The sequence below is a fragment of the Ascidiella aspersa genome, chromosome 3, assembly GCF_963924565.1.
Source record: "Ascidiella aspersa chromosome 3, kaAscAspe10.2, whole genome shotgun sequence".
Lineage (NCBI taxonomy): Eukaryota > Metazoa > Chordata > Ascidiacea > Phlebobranchia > Ascidiidae > Ascidiella > Ascidiella aspersa.
In genome coordinates this window covers 10,881,597-10,903,243 of record NC_139449.1, presented here as the reverse complement: position 1 = coordinate 10,903,243, position 21,647 = coordinate 10,881,597, and the positions used below count along the sequence as shown (strand labels likewise).

At 36.7% G+C, this 21,647-nt stretch overlaps 5 protein-coding genes and 1 pseudogene across 5 annotated transcripts; 3 read left to right on the top strand and 3 right to left on the bottom strand.

Moving 5' to 3' along the window:
• The first annotated feature begins 586 nt into the window (after positions 1 to 586).
• LOC146159944 (uncharacterized) lies at positions 587 to 3,472 on the top strand. The gene is made up of 3 exons (XM_083385554.1): positions 587 to 1,265; positions 1,821 to 1,988; positions 2,904 to 3,472. The coding sequence occupies exons 1-3, from the start codon at positions 769 to 771 to the stop codon at positions 3,043 to 3,045; spliced, it is 807 nt and encodes a 268-aa protein (XP_083241680.1). The 5' UTR covers positions 587 to 768; the 3' UTR covers positions 3,046 to 3,472.
• Positions 3,473 to 12,794: 9,322 nt separating this feature from the next.
• Positions 12,795 to 15,412, top strand: LOC146159943 (uncharacterized; annotated as a pseudogene).
• Positions 15,413 to 15,879: 467 nt separating this feature from the next.
• On the bottom strand, positions 15,880 to 17,139 carry LOC146159942 (uncharacterized). The gene has a single exon (XM_083384891.1). It carries the CDS (start codon positions 17,137 to 17,139, stop codon positions 15,880 to 15,882), a length of 1,260 nt encoding a protein of 419 aa, XP_083241017.1.
• Positions 17,140 to 18,341: 1,202 nt separating this feature from the next.
• LOC146159941 (uncharacterized) lies at positions 18,342 to 19,063 on the top strand. The gene is made up of 3 exons (XM_083384890.1): positions 18,342 to 18,525; positions 18,558 to 18,696; positions 18,790 to 19,063. The coding sequence occupies exons 1-3, from the start codon at positions 18,342 to 18,344 to the stop codon at positions 19,061 to 19,063; spliced, it is 597 nt and encodes a 198-aa protein (XP_083241016.1).
• Positions 19,064 to 19,521: 458 nt separating this feature from the next.
• On the bottom strand, positions 19,522 to 20,091 carry LOC146159940 (protein FAM200A-like). Its single transcript, XM_083384308.1, has one exon. It carries the CDS (start codon positions 20,011 to 20,013, stop codon positions 19,522 to 19,524), a length of 492 nt encoding a protein of 163 aa, XP_083240434.1. The 5' UTR covers positions 20,014 to 20,091.
• LOC146159939 (zinc finger BED domain-containing protein 5-like) lies at positions 20,031 to 21,165 on the bottom strand. Its single transcript, XM_083384889.1, has 2 exons — positions 20,398 to 21,165; positions 20,031 to 20,111 (listed from the first exon to the last, which is right to left on the bottom strand). Exons 1-2 carry the CDS (start codon positions 21,163 to 21,165, stop codon positions 20,031 to 20,033), a joined length of 849 nt encoding a protein of 282 aa, XP_083241015.1.
• Between the last annotated feature and the right edge of the window lie 482 nt (positions 21,166 to 21,647).

The following is a 21,647-nucleotide window of genomic DNA, read 5'->3' as shown; positions in this document are numbered from 1 at the left end:
TCCTGAAATCCGACCATGATCTTGAACAATTCGCGAAAGTTCGATATTCGCTGGGCTAACTCAAAGAAATCTAGTTTTTGTTAAATGTCACCTTAGCTGATTTAGCGGTTTTCCGAGCTTAAAAAGCAATTTTATGTAGAATATGCACTCAATTACGTTTAATTGTGTGACGTCATAAAGAAAACGAAATAAATAATTCGTACTAAAACAGCAGGAATATGGTGAGGTATGGCGACCCCACAAAAATTTTAGACGACCCCACTTGGGGTCGCGACCCACAGGTTGGAGACCACTGCTTTAAAGTATGTGCTTATCACAGTGTCTGTATTTAAGTTGTAGCTCAAGATATCTTAAGGTAGGGCTTACCACATTTTTAAGTTCTAGCTAAAGTTGTTTTGTATTGCTTTACATAAGATTTTAAGTCCTAAAATTTAGTGTGCTGATGTTTCAACACTGTGTTTGTAATCCAATATTAAACGTTTTTAAAAAACTTATCTATAGTGAGACATTCCCCAATGACACGCTGTATAGCTCCAGTATGACTGGCAGTTGTTTAACATGCATCCTCGTGTTTTCAGATAAGGTTGTTAAGCAACTGAGGTCGCGACAACTTTTTTTAATGTGCTACGATAACATATCCCTGATGCTCTTACCAATGTTCTTAAGACAAGGTTTACTCTGCGCGATGTAGTACGGTACACATGAAAAGCGAGTGCACTAGTGCAGCCTATAGTATCGCTTATTGCAGTACAAACATTAAGTGGAAAAATGGCTAAAAGGGTTTCAAGCAACTTTGAAAAAGTAACCGACATTGACCAAATTCAGGATAAAGGTGACATTAATTTAGGTAAAGAAAAGAGTGACACGTCAAAGGAAAAAGGCCAAACCTCGCCAACATGCGACATAACGATGTACTCTACAGAAAGCCCAGAGCAGGAATCTACCATCACAATAAATGGGATAGGTGATGAGCGCCCGACTGCACAAAGCAGATCATTCAAACCTTTAGCTCCACAGCCACCGATTTACACCATAAGTTCGTCACTTGAAGCAAGTGGAAATGACAGAACAAGCAAACCAAGCGTACAGCGACAGTTAATCGGAGTTGATTTTGTGAAATCGAAAGAAGGACTTCTTTTCGTTGCGGAATTCATCGGTTCTATACTCTGCTGGACCTTGATAGCAGGCTGGGCGGGCTCCCATCCAATGCCGTGCTCACTGCCGTTTTCCATATTTGTTTTTGTCACGGCGTCGTTATGTTGTGGGTAAGTTGTATAACTAGACAGTTGCCAAGTGGCCGTCGGACGCCACTAAACTGTTTTTTTAAGTTCTTAAGGCTACTTTAGTCATTAAATGCATTGCGAAAACGAACCTATTGTTACATTACGAATGCTTCTAGAAACACTTAGGTCTTAGGGTTACCTTTTGTGGATATTGGCTTGGTTTTTTTGCAAACCGTTTATTCATTGTAACGTTTGAAACTTGTTTTATTTTCAACCTTTGGCTTTGTTGTACTTCTAATATTTAAAATCTGGAACTTCCCCTTAGCTATAGTAAATCCGACAACGTCCAGGACAATACAGAACGGTTTATCTCGAATGTATGGTTAATCCCTAATTAATTAAAAAACCTAAAATTAACTTACATTCAATAGGTGCACTAAGAACAAAGTTCAACACGTTTTTTGTTTGTTATATAATGGTTTGTTTTGTGGGCATACTGATAATTTAACTTGAGTCCCCTCAATTCGCACTTAAAAACGTCTTTTTCCAAATATTGATTGTTTAAAGTTTAAGCTGTTATACTTTTTCGATGTTAAGGATGATTTTTGCTGTCAAAACATCTGGAATATATGACAAATACCGCTTCAGATGGCTTCTTTTTAGCCATAAGCTGAGGTTCGGGATAATCTACAACATTGTATGGGCCTGCTTGTTTCTTGTTGCTGGCTCAATCGTCGGATCGAAAGCCGTGAGCGACATGACACAGTAAGCTAAAATACCTTGATTTAATCTTGTAATGTTTGAACAACCAAATAAATGAGATAACAGCTGTTTCATTTGTTTGTTTTTTATGAAAGTTTAGCGTATTGCCTTAGGGACATTTTTAAATATTCGTTATTTAATTCAGAAACCATTAAAAATATAATCGCATGTTGCTAAAACGCCTCGTACAAGGAATACAACACATTTAAAATTTATACTGAGGCCTATTGAAAGCCAGCATAGCATTCCAATTCCCGAGGGGAGTGTCAGCGTATTCGGACGTGACACTTCGATAAACTTGACAGCTGACTCGGTATTTATATAGCTCGTACTTCAGTGGTTATTTTGGTTTAATTTTAAATTATATTTTAGTTAGTACTGTAGATTCTACACAAAAGTATAGAATTTGGTGCTATAGGTTTTCAGGTACGGTAAAATACTTTTACGTTTACAATTGTGTGGTGTTAAATACGCCAAGAGAAAAAAACGACGGTTATGGTAACAGGGCAAATATTTTTTTTATAAAATTGGTACTTAATATTTTTACAAATTGTGTTATTCATTTCTAGGTCGAATTCACAAAACTATACGTAAATTGAGGCCTGTAATAGACGTAGTACGATGATGATTAACCCAGTTGTTCAAGGGTTTAAACACTGAAACAGTAAACTAATTTGTGGCTTGTAAAATGGTTCGGTACAAATCAATGCATTAAATAATCATACCATGACTGAAATATCAGCCTTTATGCATTTCAAATTCTACACCTACGACTCCCAACTAAAGTCGGATTAGTACTCATACTTAAAACGGCTATCGGATATTTTTAGACATCCTTAATATAGAAAACAACTGTATTGTAAATTCGATTGAGTTGTTTCCTTTCATTTAATTTAAAGAATGTGTTTTTGTATTTAGGATTCTCGCTGCGGCAACATCATTTTCTTTCATCGTGTTAATACTGCACGTGCTACACTCTATTCTTTACTACCGACAGTGCTTTGGCGAATTCCCGTGGAAGTACTGCGAAGGGTGCAACAAAGAATGTAGCAGAACATAAATCAAGTCTCCGTTTTCAGAGGCAAACTTTTAAACTAAATTCATTGGGTGTCAACTTACAATTGAACTCAGCGTAAAATTTGCCGTTAAACATTTGTACTTTTTTACGCAACGTTCAGGTGGTGAGGGACATTGTGGCGCAAATAAAGGAGGAAAATTGCCTTAAATATTTCTTTGAACTGTATATACCACATTAAGGTTAAGTGCTAAAAAACTGACAATAAAGTGTAGATTTGCTGTTTCATGCATTCATCACATATGCTTGGTATACGAAAAAAATAATGCATGTATAGAGGTATATTTTTTATACTGGATCGTTCTCGTAACGTCACGTGCACCAGCTTGCTTAAGGGCATACATAAAGTTTTACCTCCAGTTGATTGCGTTGAGCTAGACGCCACATTAACAGCATTAAAATTGTTATTTTAGATTTCTGTGTCGCAACATTATTTTAGTTTTAAAGGTACTTGCTCACGTGGATATATAGTATCTTATCTCGTTAATTATACAAATCTTTCGTGCCGGTGCAAAATCCATATGCGGGAAGCAATTTGGAGCCATGTCGTGTCGACAACATATTTAGCGAAGTTCCACCAGTGCGATTCAATTTCTTGTTTTGCAAGAGTAGGCTATTTTCGGCAAAACTATAGGCAACATTTCATTTGTCCGTTTGCTAACTGCTAACTGTGTTCTTAAAGATCTTGAAAGCAATTATTTATCAATCTTACCAGATGTGCCCTCAGCCGTAAAATGTATTAGCTATAATAAGAATATCATACCCATACAGAAGTAAGTATCATTTATTCACTTTCAACATAGCGAGAAGGCACTATTTATAAGTGTACTGCGGACTGGAGGCAATACCTGTTGCATTTCTGTTGTTAACGTTGCAGACGACTGGCCGTCCGATTAGGTCGGTCGGTTAGAACCAAAAATATATACAAATTTTGGAGAAGCGAGAGCTTGGAGAAGCTCGAAATTGAAATATCTATTCAGCAGGTGCGGATGTACGATTTTTGTTTGGATTGCATGAAAAAAAAAAAGAATGACGTCACCAAGTTACATCTAAACGTGAGGTCGTAAATTAGTAATCTTAAGAACACAACACAGTTTGATTATTTGGTTAAAGTTTTAGGTTGAAAAGCTGCTACTTTCGATACAAAACATATACTAGAAAAAAAGATGTTATCGATTTTTATACAAAGCGAAAATACGCCTTTATACTGTTAAGTGGCAAAAATTGTTATTATAGACGATGCGAAGAGACACACAATTTGCCTTTGAGCTAAAAATATATATCTTTTTTTTTGCATTAACGTAGGAAAAACATAAAGTTTGGGGGCCATGAACACGTCCCCCATGCGCTCCTGGTAAAGCTACTCACGCCTATTAACTTAACTTAATGCTAATTATTTTACATACACTTTATTAACCTCTTTGCTTGTGACGGTAAAACGATAAGCTCCATGAGAAAAAAGTACACCAAAGTCGCATCAAATAAAATAATTGCATGCCAGAACAGGAGTTTCTATTTGTTTATTTTATTTTAGCTGGCACAAGTCCTCTGCTTTTCAAGTATGTACAACACCACCGGTACCGCTTCAGTTTTACACCATTAATCAGTACCTTTCAATCGGGGTGAGGGTAAAGGGCAGACAAAAGGTATAATCCTATATATGTAATTTAATTTTTAAGTGTTTTGGTGGTGAACGTTTTTTTTGGCCTATTCCTGCATACCAGACCTATAAGATGTTTCATATTATGATTGACTTATATTTGGTATTTTGTAGGGCCGCGAGAAACAAGTTTAGCAAAAATGGGACGCGTTTTTATAAAATTTGATAAGAAATGCTCTAAAGCTAAACTTTCAAGTATATATTTCGATTATAAGGCCAAACATTGATTTAACCAACTAACACAAAACGAATGTAATCGTATGCTCGAACGAGTTGTAGCTTTTGCGGCCACCAGGTCCGTGACATACCGTTGCATGAGCAAGCGTATAGTCTTTAAACAAACAGCAATCCTGACGAAACATTTAACACTACAGTATAAGCTGTGCTGCTGTAGACGTTTTGTAATGCATTTTGCAAATCAGCTGTACTCGCTAAACAACAGTGGAAAATTTTGATGAGAGAATTTAACGCATTCTAAATGAGTTTTATGAAAGGGTAAATTAGCTATCAATCAAAATAACAATTTTATGCTGACGGGATATTAAACTTGTTGTGCCAGCAGTGGGTATTGGTAGCCTACTTTCCTAGTTCAGATTAACAACCGCTTATTCGAGTAATAGTTTATTGATTCTTTATGTTATGCTTCGCTAATTGATACTTTTTACGGTTATTGGCAACATCGTTCGTTATCTGTTTGAATTTATCAGCTTCTTCGGCCGTCACGGCATAGATTTAAGTACATGTCTGCGAGCAGACAGTGTGTTTTTAGTTTATTTTTTGTGCAGTTTAGGCCCAGAAAGTTTAGCGAGTTTAGGCCTGATTCTGACATTTTAGATCTTATTCCGACGGATTTAGGACTTAGACGGTAGTGATACCATTAGGTATTTGTCCTATTTTGCCTTATTCGGAATTATTGTGTTTTATTCTTGACGTTGGTGTTCTTATCTCGGTCTTAAGCTGGAGTCCAACAACTAGATGCCAAAAAGCAATGGAAGCAGTAGCATTTGTTACTTTCCTTTTGTTAAAAGGTGAGCACCATCTTATATATTGGGGGTAAATCTCATATTCATCTTTGTTAAAGGGGTAAAATATACAAAAAAGGTTAAGAACACCTGGTGTAGAAAAAGGATATTTGTTTGCGGTGTAATGAAAAGTCTAAACATTACGTTATAACGTGAGGCCATAAAATTGTGTCTAATTCTGATTGCCATTCAGCAAGTTACAGTCTTTAAAATACCATACTTTCAACTTTATATATATTACGTTATATAAGTTATTAGGTTGGAACACAATACACGTTTTTTTTAGTAATTCGATAAAGCTGACATTTTGCTGTTTACAAACGTTTCGGCAATACCTCATGCCATCATCACTCACTGACCGAAACATCGCCTTCTTTACTGTGTTACTTTTGTCCCTTTTTTCTCCTATATGTTATCTTTTTTATCTTCACTCGTATTTTTACACTGATGATGGCATGAGGAGGTATTGTCGAAACGATTGTAAACAGCGAAAAGTCGATTATCGAATATAATGGCTTTATTATTTTTATTGAAATTTTTAGTTTGATTTCCGAAACTTCTCAAACCAGAAGTTATAATTTGTTTTTAGCCATGGAGTTTAGTGTACGTTTCGTATAAAATCTGTAACTTACATATAGTATTGATGAATAACTGAATAATGTTTTGCTTTAAACATTAACGACAATATAGTTTCTAAATAGCCAAATCGAAGTGACTTCGTAATCGTATTTAATAATTTTCCTTATATAAGGCTAAAAAGGCCAATCTTTGGAAAAGTTAGAAACAAGTGTTTCTTAGCTGTTTTAGCGTCAATTGGGGCCTATATATTGGGAAAAAAACTTGTAGGTCATTTTGCCTGGGAAAGTCGCAATGTTGAATTTTAAAAAATGTTTTTTTTAAATGAATTACAGGACAGGTTAAGGGGTAGTTATAAAAAGCCTTGATTACACGAATCAGTTTGTGTGAGTGCATCTTAAACTGTAAAAAATAAACCACAGACAGTAGCTGGTGGCCATAGGTTGATGAAAACATTGAGTTTGACATAATGCTGAAATTAGAACTTTAAGAAAGTTTTAAAATTGGACGTTTTTTATGTTATCTGTCGGGAACACACAACAATACCTAAAGCAGAAAAATCAATAAAACCATAGTATTAAGGACCAACGACATAATACAGACAAATAAATACGCAGTAATAGTACAGCATAAAATTAAAATCGCCTGAATAAGATCCGAATCTGTCGGAATAAGGCCAAATTCATCGAAATAAGGCCTAAATTTATCGGAATAAGCCCTATATCCACCGGAATAAGGCATAAATCGACAAAATACCGCCCAAACCTGTGTGATTTAGGACTTATTCCGATTTAGACGTTTTTTTTAAATTTCTATGTAAATACAATTTTTTTGCGCGAACTTCTATCTGTTTTTTTGTGTTTTAGTCCGTTTCAAGTAAATCCGTTAATGTCAAAGGTGTTTCTGGTTCTGAAGCATGCTTTGATTTGTGGCCACATAAAGCTTTCAACTGCAAACAAATGTTTTAATATGTTATGTTTAAAGGCAGGGAGACAAAACATAAGCTGAAAATTTAAACCTCGAGCCTCTGTATATACTGTTATAGTTCAAAAGAAGCACGTAAGAACAGGGCGTAAAATATAAGCAACATTGGACATACATAGTTAAATCTTATGACGTCGGTCGCTCCAAGATTAAGGATCTGTCCCGTGGTTGTGCTTGCCAGCGAGTTGCCACTCAACTTAAGAGTCTACACATAAAAAGAAACCTAGTGAGATTATGTTTCATTGAAAGCGAAGCATTACCCTAATTGTATAAATAAAACTTTCTTAAAATTTTGCTTAGATTTAAAAGAATTAGTCCAAAAAATTATAAGGTACCGTGTCTAACTCTAGTTCCACACTATTTCTTTTATTTTAACAACTAAGGACTTAAGACCAAGTGTTCAAATGATTTACCCATAACGTTACACCCCTCCCTTTACCTTTCTTGTACATAAGAGCGCATTTAGCAGCCCTAAGTTGCTAGCCAAGACACTGGAGTTTGAAACAGGACCATATATTCAGGAGAAAGACCAGAACTGCTGTAAGAGTGATAGCAGCTACGTAAAGGTAAGCTTCCGTAAAAGTTGAGCCGCCTCAAAGTAATTGATCAAACCGGCTAAACCACTACAAGGCTTTCCTGAATGGAAGTTAAAACTACGTAATAACGATAAAACAGTCCCATGACGCTTGACTATTATAAATGCTCAGATGAGTTAACAAGTGACTGTTACTTGCTGAATTATGTAGTTATGAACTAAATAGTCAGAAAGATCTACGGCAGGGTGGTCAAAGGTTGACAGCATCGCGAGCCACAATATGTCTTGCATATTCTTTGCGGGCCACATAGGACCTACATTAGGCTACATCCGTACGAGAGCGTGAAATGTTTAAAAATCGACGTCACAAGTAATCATAAGCTTTACAAACTTGCTACTATCGTCGAACTTGTGCGCAATGAAATCGTAGGGTATGAGACTGTGGAAAATGGTACGTAAACGGTGCTAAAAATTTTGCGTATTTTACAATACTTTTCAGTTCTCACGGAAACAAAAAAAATTCGGTTTCGAAGTTTGTAATTCTTTTAAAAACATGACAAGTTTACACACTACCTAAAGTTAGACTTGCCATTTTTTTAGAAACGTAAATCCGGGACGAAAGAAATTAATGCAACTAATTAACTTAACGGGGTTACGGTTGTTTTATATTTTGTCAGGGGGTATTTTTCAGGGCCCTATTTTTAAGGGTTGCTTGTCTAAGTAATTTAAATTCTAACCGAAAGTAGGGCCTAATGTTCTGTATGGTTTAAAAAATGAGTCGGGTAAAAGTAGGATGCGGCCCTCGTGAAACCAGCAACAATATTAGGCTGTAGGCTACATGTTGGCAAAGGCGCTGTGTCCCATTACAAATTCGTTGGCCGCCCTTGACTATTATTTTGCTTACTGTGCCTGAAATGAGTTGACTCAATGATTCCCCACAAATGGAGTCACATTCTTTAGCCTGTGTGGAAGCAGCATCTAATCGGATAAATACTCAACCGCTAAGCACGTCAAACATATTTTACGTAACGAAAACCAGAACCACTCACTAACGTAAAACCTCAAGTTGTATAGCAGCCATTGTTTGCATTGCGCGATATTCAGCAAATACGTAATCCTGGTACTGCGTAAGTAAAATCTCGTTAGAAACTGAAAATTGGCTACGATTAAAACCGCCGCATGCGATATTTTGCGAACTCTTACCTAAATTTTGCGCGGTAACAATGCAACAAAGTATGTAACCAAAAAGGAGTTTTGGAATTCACTCACAAACGTAAAACCTTTTAGCAGATAAGTATTCCCAGTACCATATTTCGTCCAACATGAGTAAAATCTCGTTTGAAACTGAAATTGGTTACTATTAAAACCGCCGCATTAAATGCGAAATTTTGCAAACTCTATCAAAATTTTGTGCGGTAACAGACATCAATAAGCTAGTCTTAAGTTGGAAACATTAAAACTTTTTTTATAAAATCATTATGTTATGACTTCAATTTTATTTGTAATGCTGAAAACCCGCCACATTTATCGATCCAGAATTACTAACAAACGTTGAACTTTAAGTTGTAACAGCAATTGTTAAGACTTGCGTAATATTTATTCAAATAATACCGGCACCAAACTGCGTCATACGTGAAAATAATCCTTGAAAACAAAAATTGCTTAACGGTGACTGGGTTGCGACGGCGCTTGCTTACCTTTCTCACAAAGATATATCCGCATCCGTCGGATAATATCCATTAAATTTTTTTACTTACCACACAAAAAAACGGAACTAACCCCAGCAACCTCACCCCCAGAAAAATATTTCTAACACCCGCTGGAAAAATAATTAATTTATGTTAAAAAAATTTGCTTTGACAGCCTTGTCCAAAAATAAAAAGTAAAAAGTATTACTCTAAATTTTTTAATTTTTTTTTTTTGTAAATCTCAAACTGAAAAATCCGGGACAAATTGGTTAGTCGGGCGGGACACCGGGACAAGGCCTAAAAACCGTGACGTATGGCAAGCCTACCTAAAGTTTATATATATCAAGCTTTTTAGAGTATAAAATTCCGCCTAGTCCTAGGCGTTGCTTCAACCACGTTGCTAACAGTCATTATTACGTCGTTTGCATAATAATAAAGGCAATTATTACGCGCATTCTGCTGGAAGCTTCCATGTTAAAGTACCGTAGTCTTCTCAGCAAAAATAAGTATCGGTAGTTGAAATGTTGCTGAAATAACTAATAGACATTGTGTTGCTAATGTTAATAATGTGATAAATTATACGTTTTATCAATTGAAATTTACTAATGTTATCGACTTATCTCATTACTAGACGAAATACCCGACGTTGCCCAGATTAAATAGAATATTAACCGATTATTCGTAAGATCTTCGTAAATGACAGAAATAATGCAAACATATTTTTTTTAATGTCATAACAAATTTGCTTATGCCTAAACGTGTGAACTAAGTGACACTAAATAGAAATTTCAAATCATGTGATGTGAAGTCGGTTAACTATAGCGCACAACATTTGCTAAGCATGCAATACATCTTTTAAGTAACGAAAACCCGTGACGTTTGTCAACTGAGAATAACTCCCAAACGTAAAACTTTAGGATGCAGCAGCAATTGCTTAGACTTGCTTGATAGCGTCATGTTTAAGCAAATACCTAACCCTGGTGCTAAACTGCGTCAAACGTGAGAAAAATTCTCATTGAAAAAACAAATGCTTACTGTTAACTACTGCAATAAACGCAATAGTTCGCGAACTCTGCTAAGTATTGCGTGGGTAAACACATTGTATGAAGTCATTAGGCTTTGGCCTCAATCACTATCGCTAACAAACGGCTTAAAAATACAAATTCAATTCTTCGTAAATTTGCGAACTCTACCTAAATTTTACGCGTAAACAGGCATCAATAAGTCCCCAAACATGATAGTCTTAGTTGGAAACATTAACATTTTACTTAGTTTTATTTTTTTTAAATCTTCTAAATATACCTATATTAAATTAACTACGCTGGGGCTTGGGATACATGCTTAAACACAATCTTGGTAACATTGTACCATGTTGTAAATCGCATTGAGTGTGACGTAACATTTCCATTGTGATGTAACACAAATATATTGTAAAATGACTGGGCGAACATGTTGCCACACACACACACACACACACACATCGCACAAACTTTCTCTTTTATTATGTAGATTAGACGTCTTGGTATTGCTAACCTGCGTTTAAGCAATACTCTTATTTCATAATTTTTTGAACCTTAAATGTCCTCGTAAATAAACTTTACAATTATTGTAACGGTATTATGTGATCAAAGAAATTGAAAGCAAAACGAGGGGCCTTCAAATGAAATAGCCTAGGGCCTGTCATGTTCTAAATCCGGCCCTGCGAACCGGAACCGAATCGGAACTTTATGAACCGGTTTTAGGTCAATTTTTTCCGAACCGTAACCGAACCTTAACCGAACCCGAACCTGTAAACAAAAGCGGTTCGCTCCAGCAAGACGTCACAACTTCTATTTTACATAGTCAAGTTACGAAATTTTATGAAAAAACTATGAATATTGAATAATAAAATCGTTCATTTTTTATTTTTTAGATATTTCAATATTGAGTTGCTGTTTTTTTAATAAGTCACGGAACTTAGATTAAATGACTTACAATTCAAAGATTATTCTCTACATTTATCGACCCACATTTTGAGATTTAACGCAAATTATATTGTATCTGAACCGGAACTTTTAAATTACTCCGAACCGAAACTGAACCGGATTCCGAAAAAATCATTGAACCCTAACCGAATCTGAACCGGAAAAGTCAAACGGTTCAACTCCTTGCTGCAAATTAATATCAATCAGAATTGGACACAATTTTTACACAGTAGGCGAACCCATACCCAGTCAAAAAATATCCTGGAGTTATACCTGGGCCAAACTAGGCAGGTTCGGATTAGCAGTGGTTTATCTTAGACTTTTTTTAGATAAGTGACCTACGACGATTTTAGCATGGGAAGTCATATAAATGACATGTTTAAACCCAAAAAAGTTTTTTTTTTATGTGTTTGAAAATTTTTTTGATGTTAATGTACAGTGTTTCCATGATATTCTAAGATAACCCATCGAAAGAAAATGACAATAATATTTTTTATATACACATTTCTTTAAATACCTACTTAATATTACTAACATTTTAATCTTTTAGCTACTTAGTTATACATTATAAACATATGACCCGTAATATTCAACCACTTTTAATTAGATTTCTATGATTTGATTTGTACAATTTCGCGGGCGCTTTTCATGGGTTCGCTACAGCGAATTTAAATCCCACCACGTGTTTGCGGCCTGCTAGTTTTTGGTCGGATTAAGCATTTTGTGATTTAGCACTTAGTGTGGTGTAGGTTGTTTTTGCATTAAAGATAATATATATAACAAGATATTTTCTAATTTAAACACTTATTAATGATAATTAAGGCGCTGGTCTAGAATCACACTTATTTTTTGTTTTAAGCTAGGCCTACGAACAGTAACGAAACCAATTATTAAAATTGTAATCTGGGAGAAAAAATAGCGCAGGTCTAGAATCCTACCATTTGTTCAAATAGTTATTGAATCAACGCTTTTTTATTTAGGGTTAGGGTTTCTTGAAAGTAGAGATATTGGTATTATTAAATGATAGTTTTGGGTAGTAAATAAAATGATATTTCATTTTAAGGTTATAACAAATATGACATTGTTTGGTTTTCACCTTATACTTTTAAGATATAGTTATTAAGCCTGACTGATTACTAAGAGCTTGATAGACAGTGTTTAGTATCAGGGTATACAAAGCAAGGCTGTTTGAATGTGCTTTGCTTTATATTTATGTGTCTTTGTGCCAACAGCTAGTAAAACACTGGAAAAGATTACATTTTAATTTTTGGTATATATCTGATAACACTATTTGTATTTACTGCAATGGGCCGACCAGTAAGTAAAAGATCGTTTTACAAATCTTACAATTCACTGTCAAGAAAACAAAAATAGATTCGCAATCGAAACAGATTGCAACAACAGGCGACTAACTTTAGTACAGAAACTAGTAGTAAAGGGCAACCCATAAACAATGACAGCACCAGTGAATCATCTACAAGTTCAGGTAACCAGGAATATAATAATAATAGTTTAGATGCTGCGTCATCAGTTGACCATAACTCCGACTCAGAACAATCCTCAGAAGACACTAATGATTTTGACACAAGTTACTGGGGAACAGAGAAGAGCATTTATCTTCCTATTTAAATGTAGCTGACCATGCAGACACAACACAAATAATAAGATCATGGGCTTTAAATGAAATTAATGTCCCGAAAATTTCAGTGTCAAGGTTATTAAAGAGTCTTAACAGAATCCACCCTGAACTATCAGTTTCATTTAATACATTGCTACCTAGGGCAGATCTTCAATACAAGGCATTAACAGAAGGAAGTTATGTGCACTTTCCAAATTGGATGACTTCTCTAAAAGACTTGTTGTATAACAATCTTAATCATATGTCTGGTACTATTCGATATTCCTTGGTAATTAATATTGATGGGCTGCCTTTGTTTAAACATTCTCCTGACTATAAATTATACCCTATACTTTGCACAATTTACAAAGTTAAGAGCAAACAACCACTTTGTATAGGTATACACTCAACAGAAAAGTCAACTTGTCGAGAAATGCCAAACCCAGAATTTTTTTTGAAAGATTTTATGCATGATATTGAACACCTTAATTCTAACCCCATATCTTGCGATAAGGTCAAGTTTGAAATGGCTGGCAAAGGCATATTTGTTTGTGATGCTCCAGCAAGGTCAGCACTTAAAAATATAAAATCTCATAATGCTTATAATAGCTGTGAACGTTGCACAATAATAGGAGAATATGATGCATATTCTTATCATGTTTGTTTAATTGGGAGTGTTGACAATTTAAGAACGAATGAAGATTTTGTTTCTCGAGTTTATAAAAATCACTGACTTTGGTGTGAATATGATCCATGGATTTGTTCTGGATTATATGCACCTATGCTGTTTAGGGGTTGCTAAACGCCTACTTTCTTGGTGGAAAGGAGTTAAAAGGTCATTTTCATCATTGTTTTACTCTGTTTTCTGAATTATAGTTTTGTCTTAAACATATATATCTATATATATATATATATATATACCTAACATTAGGGATGTCCAATAATAGCGCATAAAAGTTGATATCCCATGCAGCAGTATTGGTACTCGTTCGATACAAAGTGGACTTAAAGTAATATCGCTGAAGATCTAATATTAAGTTATAGAAATTTCCGCCATGTTTTGTGATCCAAGATTTCTAGCTTTGAAGCTAATTTATTTCAAAATAGCAGACCAATAACTGGAGTAGTAACTAAACTACTTAACGTTTAAAAAATTTTCTACAATCGTTTTAATTTGATAGATTTTGCTTATTTCAACATAGCAAATACATCATTTGGGATTGGATTGTCATAATTTTTGTCAAAAGTTTTGGGTGGCTGTATCGAAATCAAAATGTTAAAAAGTGTTGGACATCCCTACCTAACATACACCAATGAAATGAAATATATTTCTTGAGTAATACAACAAAACCTTTGTTTTTTAAGGCAATACACTGCAAAGCTTTCATCCTCTTCTATCTCTATGATAAACAATAGGATAGAATTATACAAGGACTACATACCAATTGAGTTTAATCGCAAAATGAGGAGTCTATCAGAACTATCCTACTGGAAAGCATCAGAATTTCGTTTATTTCTTTTATATACTGGTACTGTGCTATTAAAATCTAAAAACATTTTATCAAAACAGAGGTATAGACATTTCATTAGTTGATTTGTTTCTATGAGAATTTTGCTTTCACATTCCTGTAGTGAAACTAGATTAAGTGAATGCAAAAAATTGCTTCAGAACTTTGTAAGTAAGTGTGCTACACTTTATGGTAAAGGGTTTGTCACTTATATTGTTCACAGCCTTTTACATTTGGTAGAAGATTGTCAAAACTATGGATCTCTTGAATTTGTGACTTGTTTTGTGTTTGAAAGTTACCTTGGGGTTTTAAAAAATTATGTAAAATCTGGGTATAAACCATTGTGCAGCAACGAAGTTAATGAAAATATTTTGTCACTGGCATGGAATAAATATGCTTGTTTTAATAAAGGCGATGCTTTTAGTGTTTTTGAGGGAGGTGTTTCACTGCCTTGCTTTCAAAATGCTGTACATTTTCGAAAGTTTAGACTTCACTCTGACAGTATAATATATGCTAATTCTGTTGCCAATTGTACTATAAAATTAAATGAAACCATTGCAAAAGTTGTTGACATAATTTCGCATGAAGGAAACATTTTATTCATTATTAATAAGTTTAAGTACATTAGAAATTTTTTTGAATGACCTGTACCTTCCTCTACTGTGGGAGTGTTTAATGTTGACAGTTTAAGTGAGGAATTTGAAGTTATTAGTTCCAGTGCTCAAATTTGTAAATGTATTATTCTGCCTTATAAAAAGGGATTTATTGCAATGGAAATTATTCATTCTGTTGTATAATCTAGTAGTGTTATGTATATTTGTGGTTGAGCAGTTTCTGTCTTGTATTGTATTTGTGACTTCACAAATATTTTTTTTATTACATTGTTACAGGTTTACTAAACACGGATCTGTTGATTATCTTCAGTAGAAAGAGAGTGGCCCAAATAATAGATAAAAGATTCATTCTTTTATTAGCAAACGTTTCGGCAATTTCTTTTGCCATCATCAGTGCAGTAAGTGAGGCTAAGATAAAAACGAGTCACTATATATACGCTCGGACGTTTTAGAACGTTATATAAACAGAAAAGGAAGTCGCAAAGTAACGGAGATAAGAACTGCAACGAAAAATTACATCAGTAAGGCGAAAGTAGGGCAAAGATAAGACAATGAGGTCAATGGGAAGCAACAGATACACGTAAGAGGGAATTAGTAATAAATTAAAAATGAAATATGAACACGACGATGGAATTGCGCGAATATACCATTTAAGTATTAAACAAATACAGGGGGACTGAGACCGTGTCAACATTGAGAGCGAGCTTGTGCTGCTGTATAAGCAGCGACTCCAACAGAAGGAGGCGGTAGCGGTCTCGTGCCGAGCCCAAAATCTCTGGGGAAGTGAAGTCCACTCGGTGGTTAGGATTGCTCTGCAAATGTTTGCAAACTTCGGAGGACGCCGAACGCTGGTGTTCATGCATACGGGTTCGAAGGTTACGTCGTGTCTGGCCGATATAAGAATGGCCGCATGAACAATTCAGGCGATATACGACACTGCATTGATTTAACGGCTTTTGTCGGTCTTTTATGCTGCAGAACTGTCCTGACAACTTTTGCGGTAGGTCGATTACCCGGAGACGTACTTTTCCCTCCGTGGTCCGGAGAACGAACCGCGACAATTCCTTCTTGATGCGGTGGTTGATATTGCCTAGATAAACAAGTTTTATGGCAATATGTCGCAAAGCATTCTCCATAGGTTCTTTCACCGTCGTGTCACAGTGTAAACGATGGAGGAAGGACTTGATGTTGGCATCAATTAAATTGATGGGGTAGCCATTCTTCAGTAGGATATTAGTGATATTCCGGAACTCGTTGTGCATCTTGGCATACGAGCTGGCAATCTTGTACGCGCGTGATATAAGTGTACGCACAAGTTGCACTTTTTGGTGGCGTGGTACGAAGCTGGACCACTTGGTGTAAAGTCCGCTAAACGTCGGTTTCCTGTAGGTTGTTGTACTCAGTCTGTCACCAGAATGTTCCACTAGGACGTCAAGGAAGGTAATGTGTTGATTCTCCTCTATCTCCTTAGTAAATTGGATATTGTGGTGAATGTTGTTAATGGCTCGATGGAAAGTCTCCATAGAATTACGACTCGGAAACACCATAAAGAGATCGTCTACATAGCGACAGAGGGTCAATGGACGGTGTTTCTCTGGAGTGGCCTTTAAAGCCTTATCTAAGACGTAGTTCATAATGACGTCGGCCATCAAGGGTGCTAGTGGCGAGCCCATCGCAACTCCGTCTACCTGCTTGTATATTCGGTCATCGAACTGAAATGTTGTGGTCTCAGCGGTCCAATGAAGCAATTTCTTTAGCCCACGGCGATCACGGCGATCTAGCCCATGAAAAGAGTCATTCCCATCTCGAAAGATCTGCGATAGGATTAGATCAATCGTAAAACTGACTGGCACGTTCGTAAACAGGCTGCGAGCGTCGAATGTTGCCATGAATGTATTGGCATGAGTCATGTTTGATCCTGGTGAGGAATTCGAATGTGTCCTTGACAGAGTTATCATGACTGCGCAGCGAAGATAACGAGTTGGAGAGCCATTTAGCACAGTCGTAATTGAAACTTCCTGACGAGTCAAGGATTGGACGGAGAGGAACGCCTGCTTTGTGTATTTTTGGAAGGCCGAATAGCGTTGGTGTTCTGGCGGAGGTTGGGTGCATTAGCGTATAATCCTCGGGTGAAAGAGCCTTCTTGTTTTTTAAATATCGGAGGCAACCTTGTAATCTCTCTAAGTTCTTGATGTTGTCATCGCAGGAGGTGAGTTGAAACTTGGTCTCGTCGTTAAGTAAGGTATCCATCTTATTGAGAAAAACTTGTTTATCTAGGCAATATCAACCACCGCATCAAGAAGGAATTGTCGCGGTTCGTTCTCCGGACCACGGAGGGAAAAGTACGTCTCCGGGTAATCGACCTACCGCAAAAGTTGTCAGGACAGTTCTGCAGCATAAAAGACCGACAAAAGCCGTTAAATCAATGCAGTGTCGTATATCGCCTGAATTGTTCATGCGGCCATTCTTATATCGGCCAGACACGACGTAACCTTCGAACCCGTATGCATGAACACCAGCGTTCGGCGTCCTCCGAAGTTTGCAAACATTTGCAGAGCAATCCTAACCACCGAGTGGACTTCACTTCCCCAGAGATTTTGGGCTCGGCACGGGACCGCTACCGCCTCCTTCTGTTGGAGTCGCTGCTTATACAGCAGCACAAGCCCGCTCTCAATGTTGACACGGTCTCAGTCCCCCTGTATTTGTTTAATACTTAAATGGTATATTCGCGCAATTCCATCGTCGTGTTCATATTTCATTTTTAATTTATTACTAATTCCCTCTTACGTGTATCTGTTGCTTCCCATTGACCTCATTGTCTTATCTTTGCCCTACTTTCGCCTTACTGATGTAATTTTTCGTTGCAGTTCTTATCTCCGTTACTTTGCGACTTCCTTTTCTGTTTATATAACGTTCTAAAACGTCCGAGCGTATATATAGTGACTCGTTTTTATCTTAGCCTCACTTACTGCACTGATGATGGCAAAAGAAATTGCCGAAACGTTTGCTAATAAAAGAATGAATCTTTTATCTATTATTTGGGCCACTCTCTTTCTACTGAAGTTACAGGTTTACATTTTTAAAGATTTGAATTTGCTAGCTTAACAACGAAATGAAAAAATTTGTCTGCGTCAAATTTAGAGGAAATACAACCGATGTGGTATATAGAGGTTGGATGTTAGATACTACTACATGCAAATGGCCTATTTCTGGGGATATACAACAATTGGCCAAAGATTGTGTGTTGCCTCAATCTAACTGGAAAGCTTATGCATGCACAATATTATGTGAATCAAGTATGTTAGTGTTTACATAGATTAACTTGCAGAATCATATGACGGGTGCCTTAAAAAAGGGTATTCTTTAAGTGGCATTGAGTCGTCCGAAGAGGAAACTGATCGAAGCATGTCACAAACTGATTGTATACTACCACCACTTGTGCGTAGCAACTCTATTTCACCAAAGCGGTGAGTATTTTCTATATGCTGCTAATTAAATAGGGTTAACTTAATATAAATTAGATGTTTGTTTTATTTTTATGAATAATATTTTGATTTCAGTTGTTTTATGATGCCACACCAATCAACACCGAAAAAGCAGAAAGTTATGAGTCAAGTGCCAAATATTACTCATGAATTAATGAGAATTTCTTCTCAAATAAACCATTTAACACAAGTCACAAAAAATATTGAAAAAAAAGTTGATTCTTTGGTAATAATAAAAGATGGAAAATCATACTTTGATTTTCAACCAGCCTCCAACGAGATGGAGTTGAATGCCATCTTGGATAATATTGAGGTAACGAGGTTTGTCATAAACAAGTCTGCTCGCTAACTTCACATCCTAATTTTTTTTTTACACGAGTCTGACTTTGATAACAACTGTTTCTACAGGGCGCGCCAAAAAACCCTACCACATTTAAAATTGTTACTGTATCAAAGCTGTGGCAGTCTGACAGGAGGTTGAATTGAAATATTGCAATTCAAGCTCCTGTCAGACTGCTACAGCTTTTTGGTACAGTGACATTTTGGAATGTGGTATGTTTTTTGGCGCACCCTGTATTTATTACTGCTATCTTTTTTCAATTTCGACATTTCGTTCTTCTACATCAGTGATTCCCAAACTTATTCTACTGGCGTACCATTCAGAGGTTTCGTACTGTCTTCGCGTACCACCTACACCCAGAAAATTTGAAAAACTCAAAAACTACAATAACAATTTTTTGTACTAACTAATATCAGCCCAGATTTGAAAGACAAATTAAAAAATGAACAAAAACACAACAAATATGTTTAATTTGATGGATGTAATTGTTTGTTCTCGACCAGCTGGTCAATACGAGGAATAGCATTGCTGACAGCGCAGCGAAAATCATGCCCAGGTGCAGCAAGACGGTTCCGGCTTTTCGATTTGATGGCCATCAAAGCCGAAAACCCCTGCTCGCACTCCCACGTAGATGGAAATATCAACAAGTGAGGAACAGCGTGATTGGCTAGGTTTGGGTACGATGGCGCCATGCTCAACCAAAAATTTATAGGACAGCCTTCCTTATGCTTAATCTTTGCCGTCATGTCAGTTTGAATGTCGATTAGTTCTTCTTGTTCCCCAGTCCCTACAGGTAGATCGGCCGGGTCAACGAAGAATGGGTTGGTGGAGTAAGCACAAGATGCAACGTCAGGAAAGTAATGCATCAACTCCGTCTTTAGTTGCGAAAGATGACAGGCAATTTCTTTAGAAAGTTCATGATTAGGTTCGTTCTCAACAGAGGTGAGGCATTTGAACATTCCGTAGCTTTTATTCTTCACGTTCTCTGTCCAGAGGGCCAGTTTACGTACAAACGCTTCCAGCTTCGAGATAAACTCAGGTAAACTTCTGTTGGGACCTTGGAATGACAGGTTGAAGTTGTTTAGGACTTCGAAGATGTCGGATAAATAGGCCAATCTTGTAACAAAATCCTTACTCTCTAGATCTGTTTGAAAAGCGTGATTTTTCTCCCTGAAAAATTGCAGTAGCTCATCCCGCAGTTCAAACAGTCTCCTTGTCGCATTACCGCGAGAGAGCCAGCGCACTTCCGTGTAATAGAGAAGACCGGTGTGGTTGGAGCCAAAATCTTCACAAAGTCGCTTGAACAATCGGGTATTTAGGGCGGATGTTTTAACAAAATTTACCAGTTTGATAACTCGGTTCAGGCAGAGTAACATATTCTCAGGAAGCACCTTTGCGCAGAGGGCAAATCTATGTATGAAGCAATGAACAATGGTTGCGTTTGGTGAAACAACTTTCAGATGAGACGCAAAGCCTGATTTACGCCCCAGCATGGAGGGAGCCCCGTCTGTTGTACAGCCAATCAACTTTTTCCAGTCCAGTTCATTCTGTTTGAAAAAATTGTCCAACATTTCAAAAACATCTTTTCCTTTTGTTGTACTGGGAAGTTCCTTGCTCATCAGCAACTCAGTTTTCACAGAATCGTCTTGCGTGTAGCGAGCGTACACAAGTAACTGAGCATTGTTTGTTATGTCCGTCGATTCGTCCAGCTGAATTGAAAACCCAAACTTTGAGTTTTTCAAACCCACAATAACTTGGTCGGCAATATCAATGGGCATCTCCTCTATTCGATTTTTGACAGTGTTGTTAGAAAGGGATACACTTTCTAGCTTTGCAGCCGCCTCCTCTCCAATCACGTGTTTAACCAAGATCTTTGCTGCTGGCATTACGAGAGACTCACCAATGGTATGTGCCTTCATGTTTTTAGCGACCAGGAGAGCGACTTCATAGGATGCTTTAACAACAGCCTTCTTTCTCTGATATATTGTGCCACCCTTGTCCAGGCGCTGCCGCTTTGCGTTCTCCCCAAGTCGCTGAAAGTAACTCTCATCTCGGTCTTTCTCGTTAGAATGGTTTGTGTCAAGGTGACGCTTGAGGAGACTGGGTTTCATAGCCGAATTAGCAAGGGTCTTCATGCAAACTACACATTGCGGCAGAGACTCTCCCCTATGTTCGATAGCTATGAACCCATACTTTATGGACTATACATTCGCTTCGACATGTTAGAAAAAGCTTGTAAATATTAAACTAAATACAATTAAGCTGTAACACTACAACAGTTCCTAACAATATAAAAATTAGTTGAACATAAATGGAAGATCGATAAATAGTTAGGCTACAAAACCTCTACTATCAGCAGAAGGTCTAGGCTACAGGTGACATGCCTACCTACTTCATATGCCTAACATACAATTGGCGTTTCTGCTGGCGTGTGAAACCCAAATAAAAACAATTATGACATAATAATGCATAATACGTAGCTTAACCCGAATCTGCAACAACTAGCGTTGTATTGTACATTACAACTTAGTAACATTCCCGTTAGAATAGCTTACGTATGACTCCATGAAGAAAGTATAGGCTAATACACGCA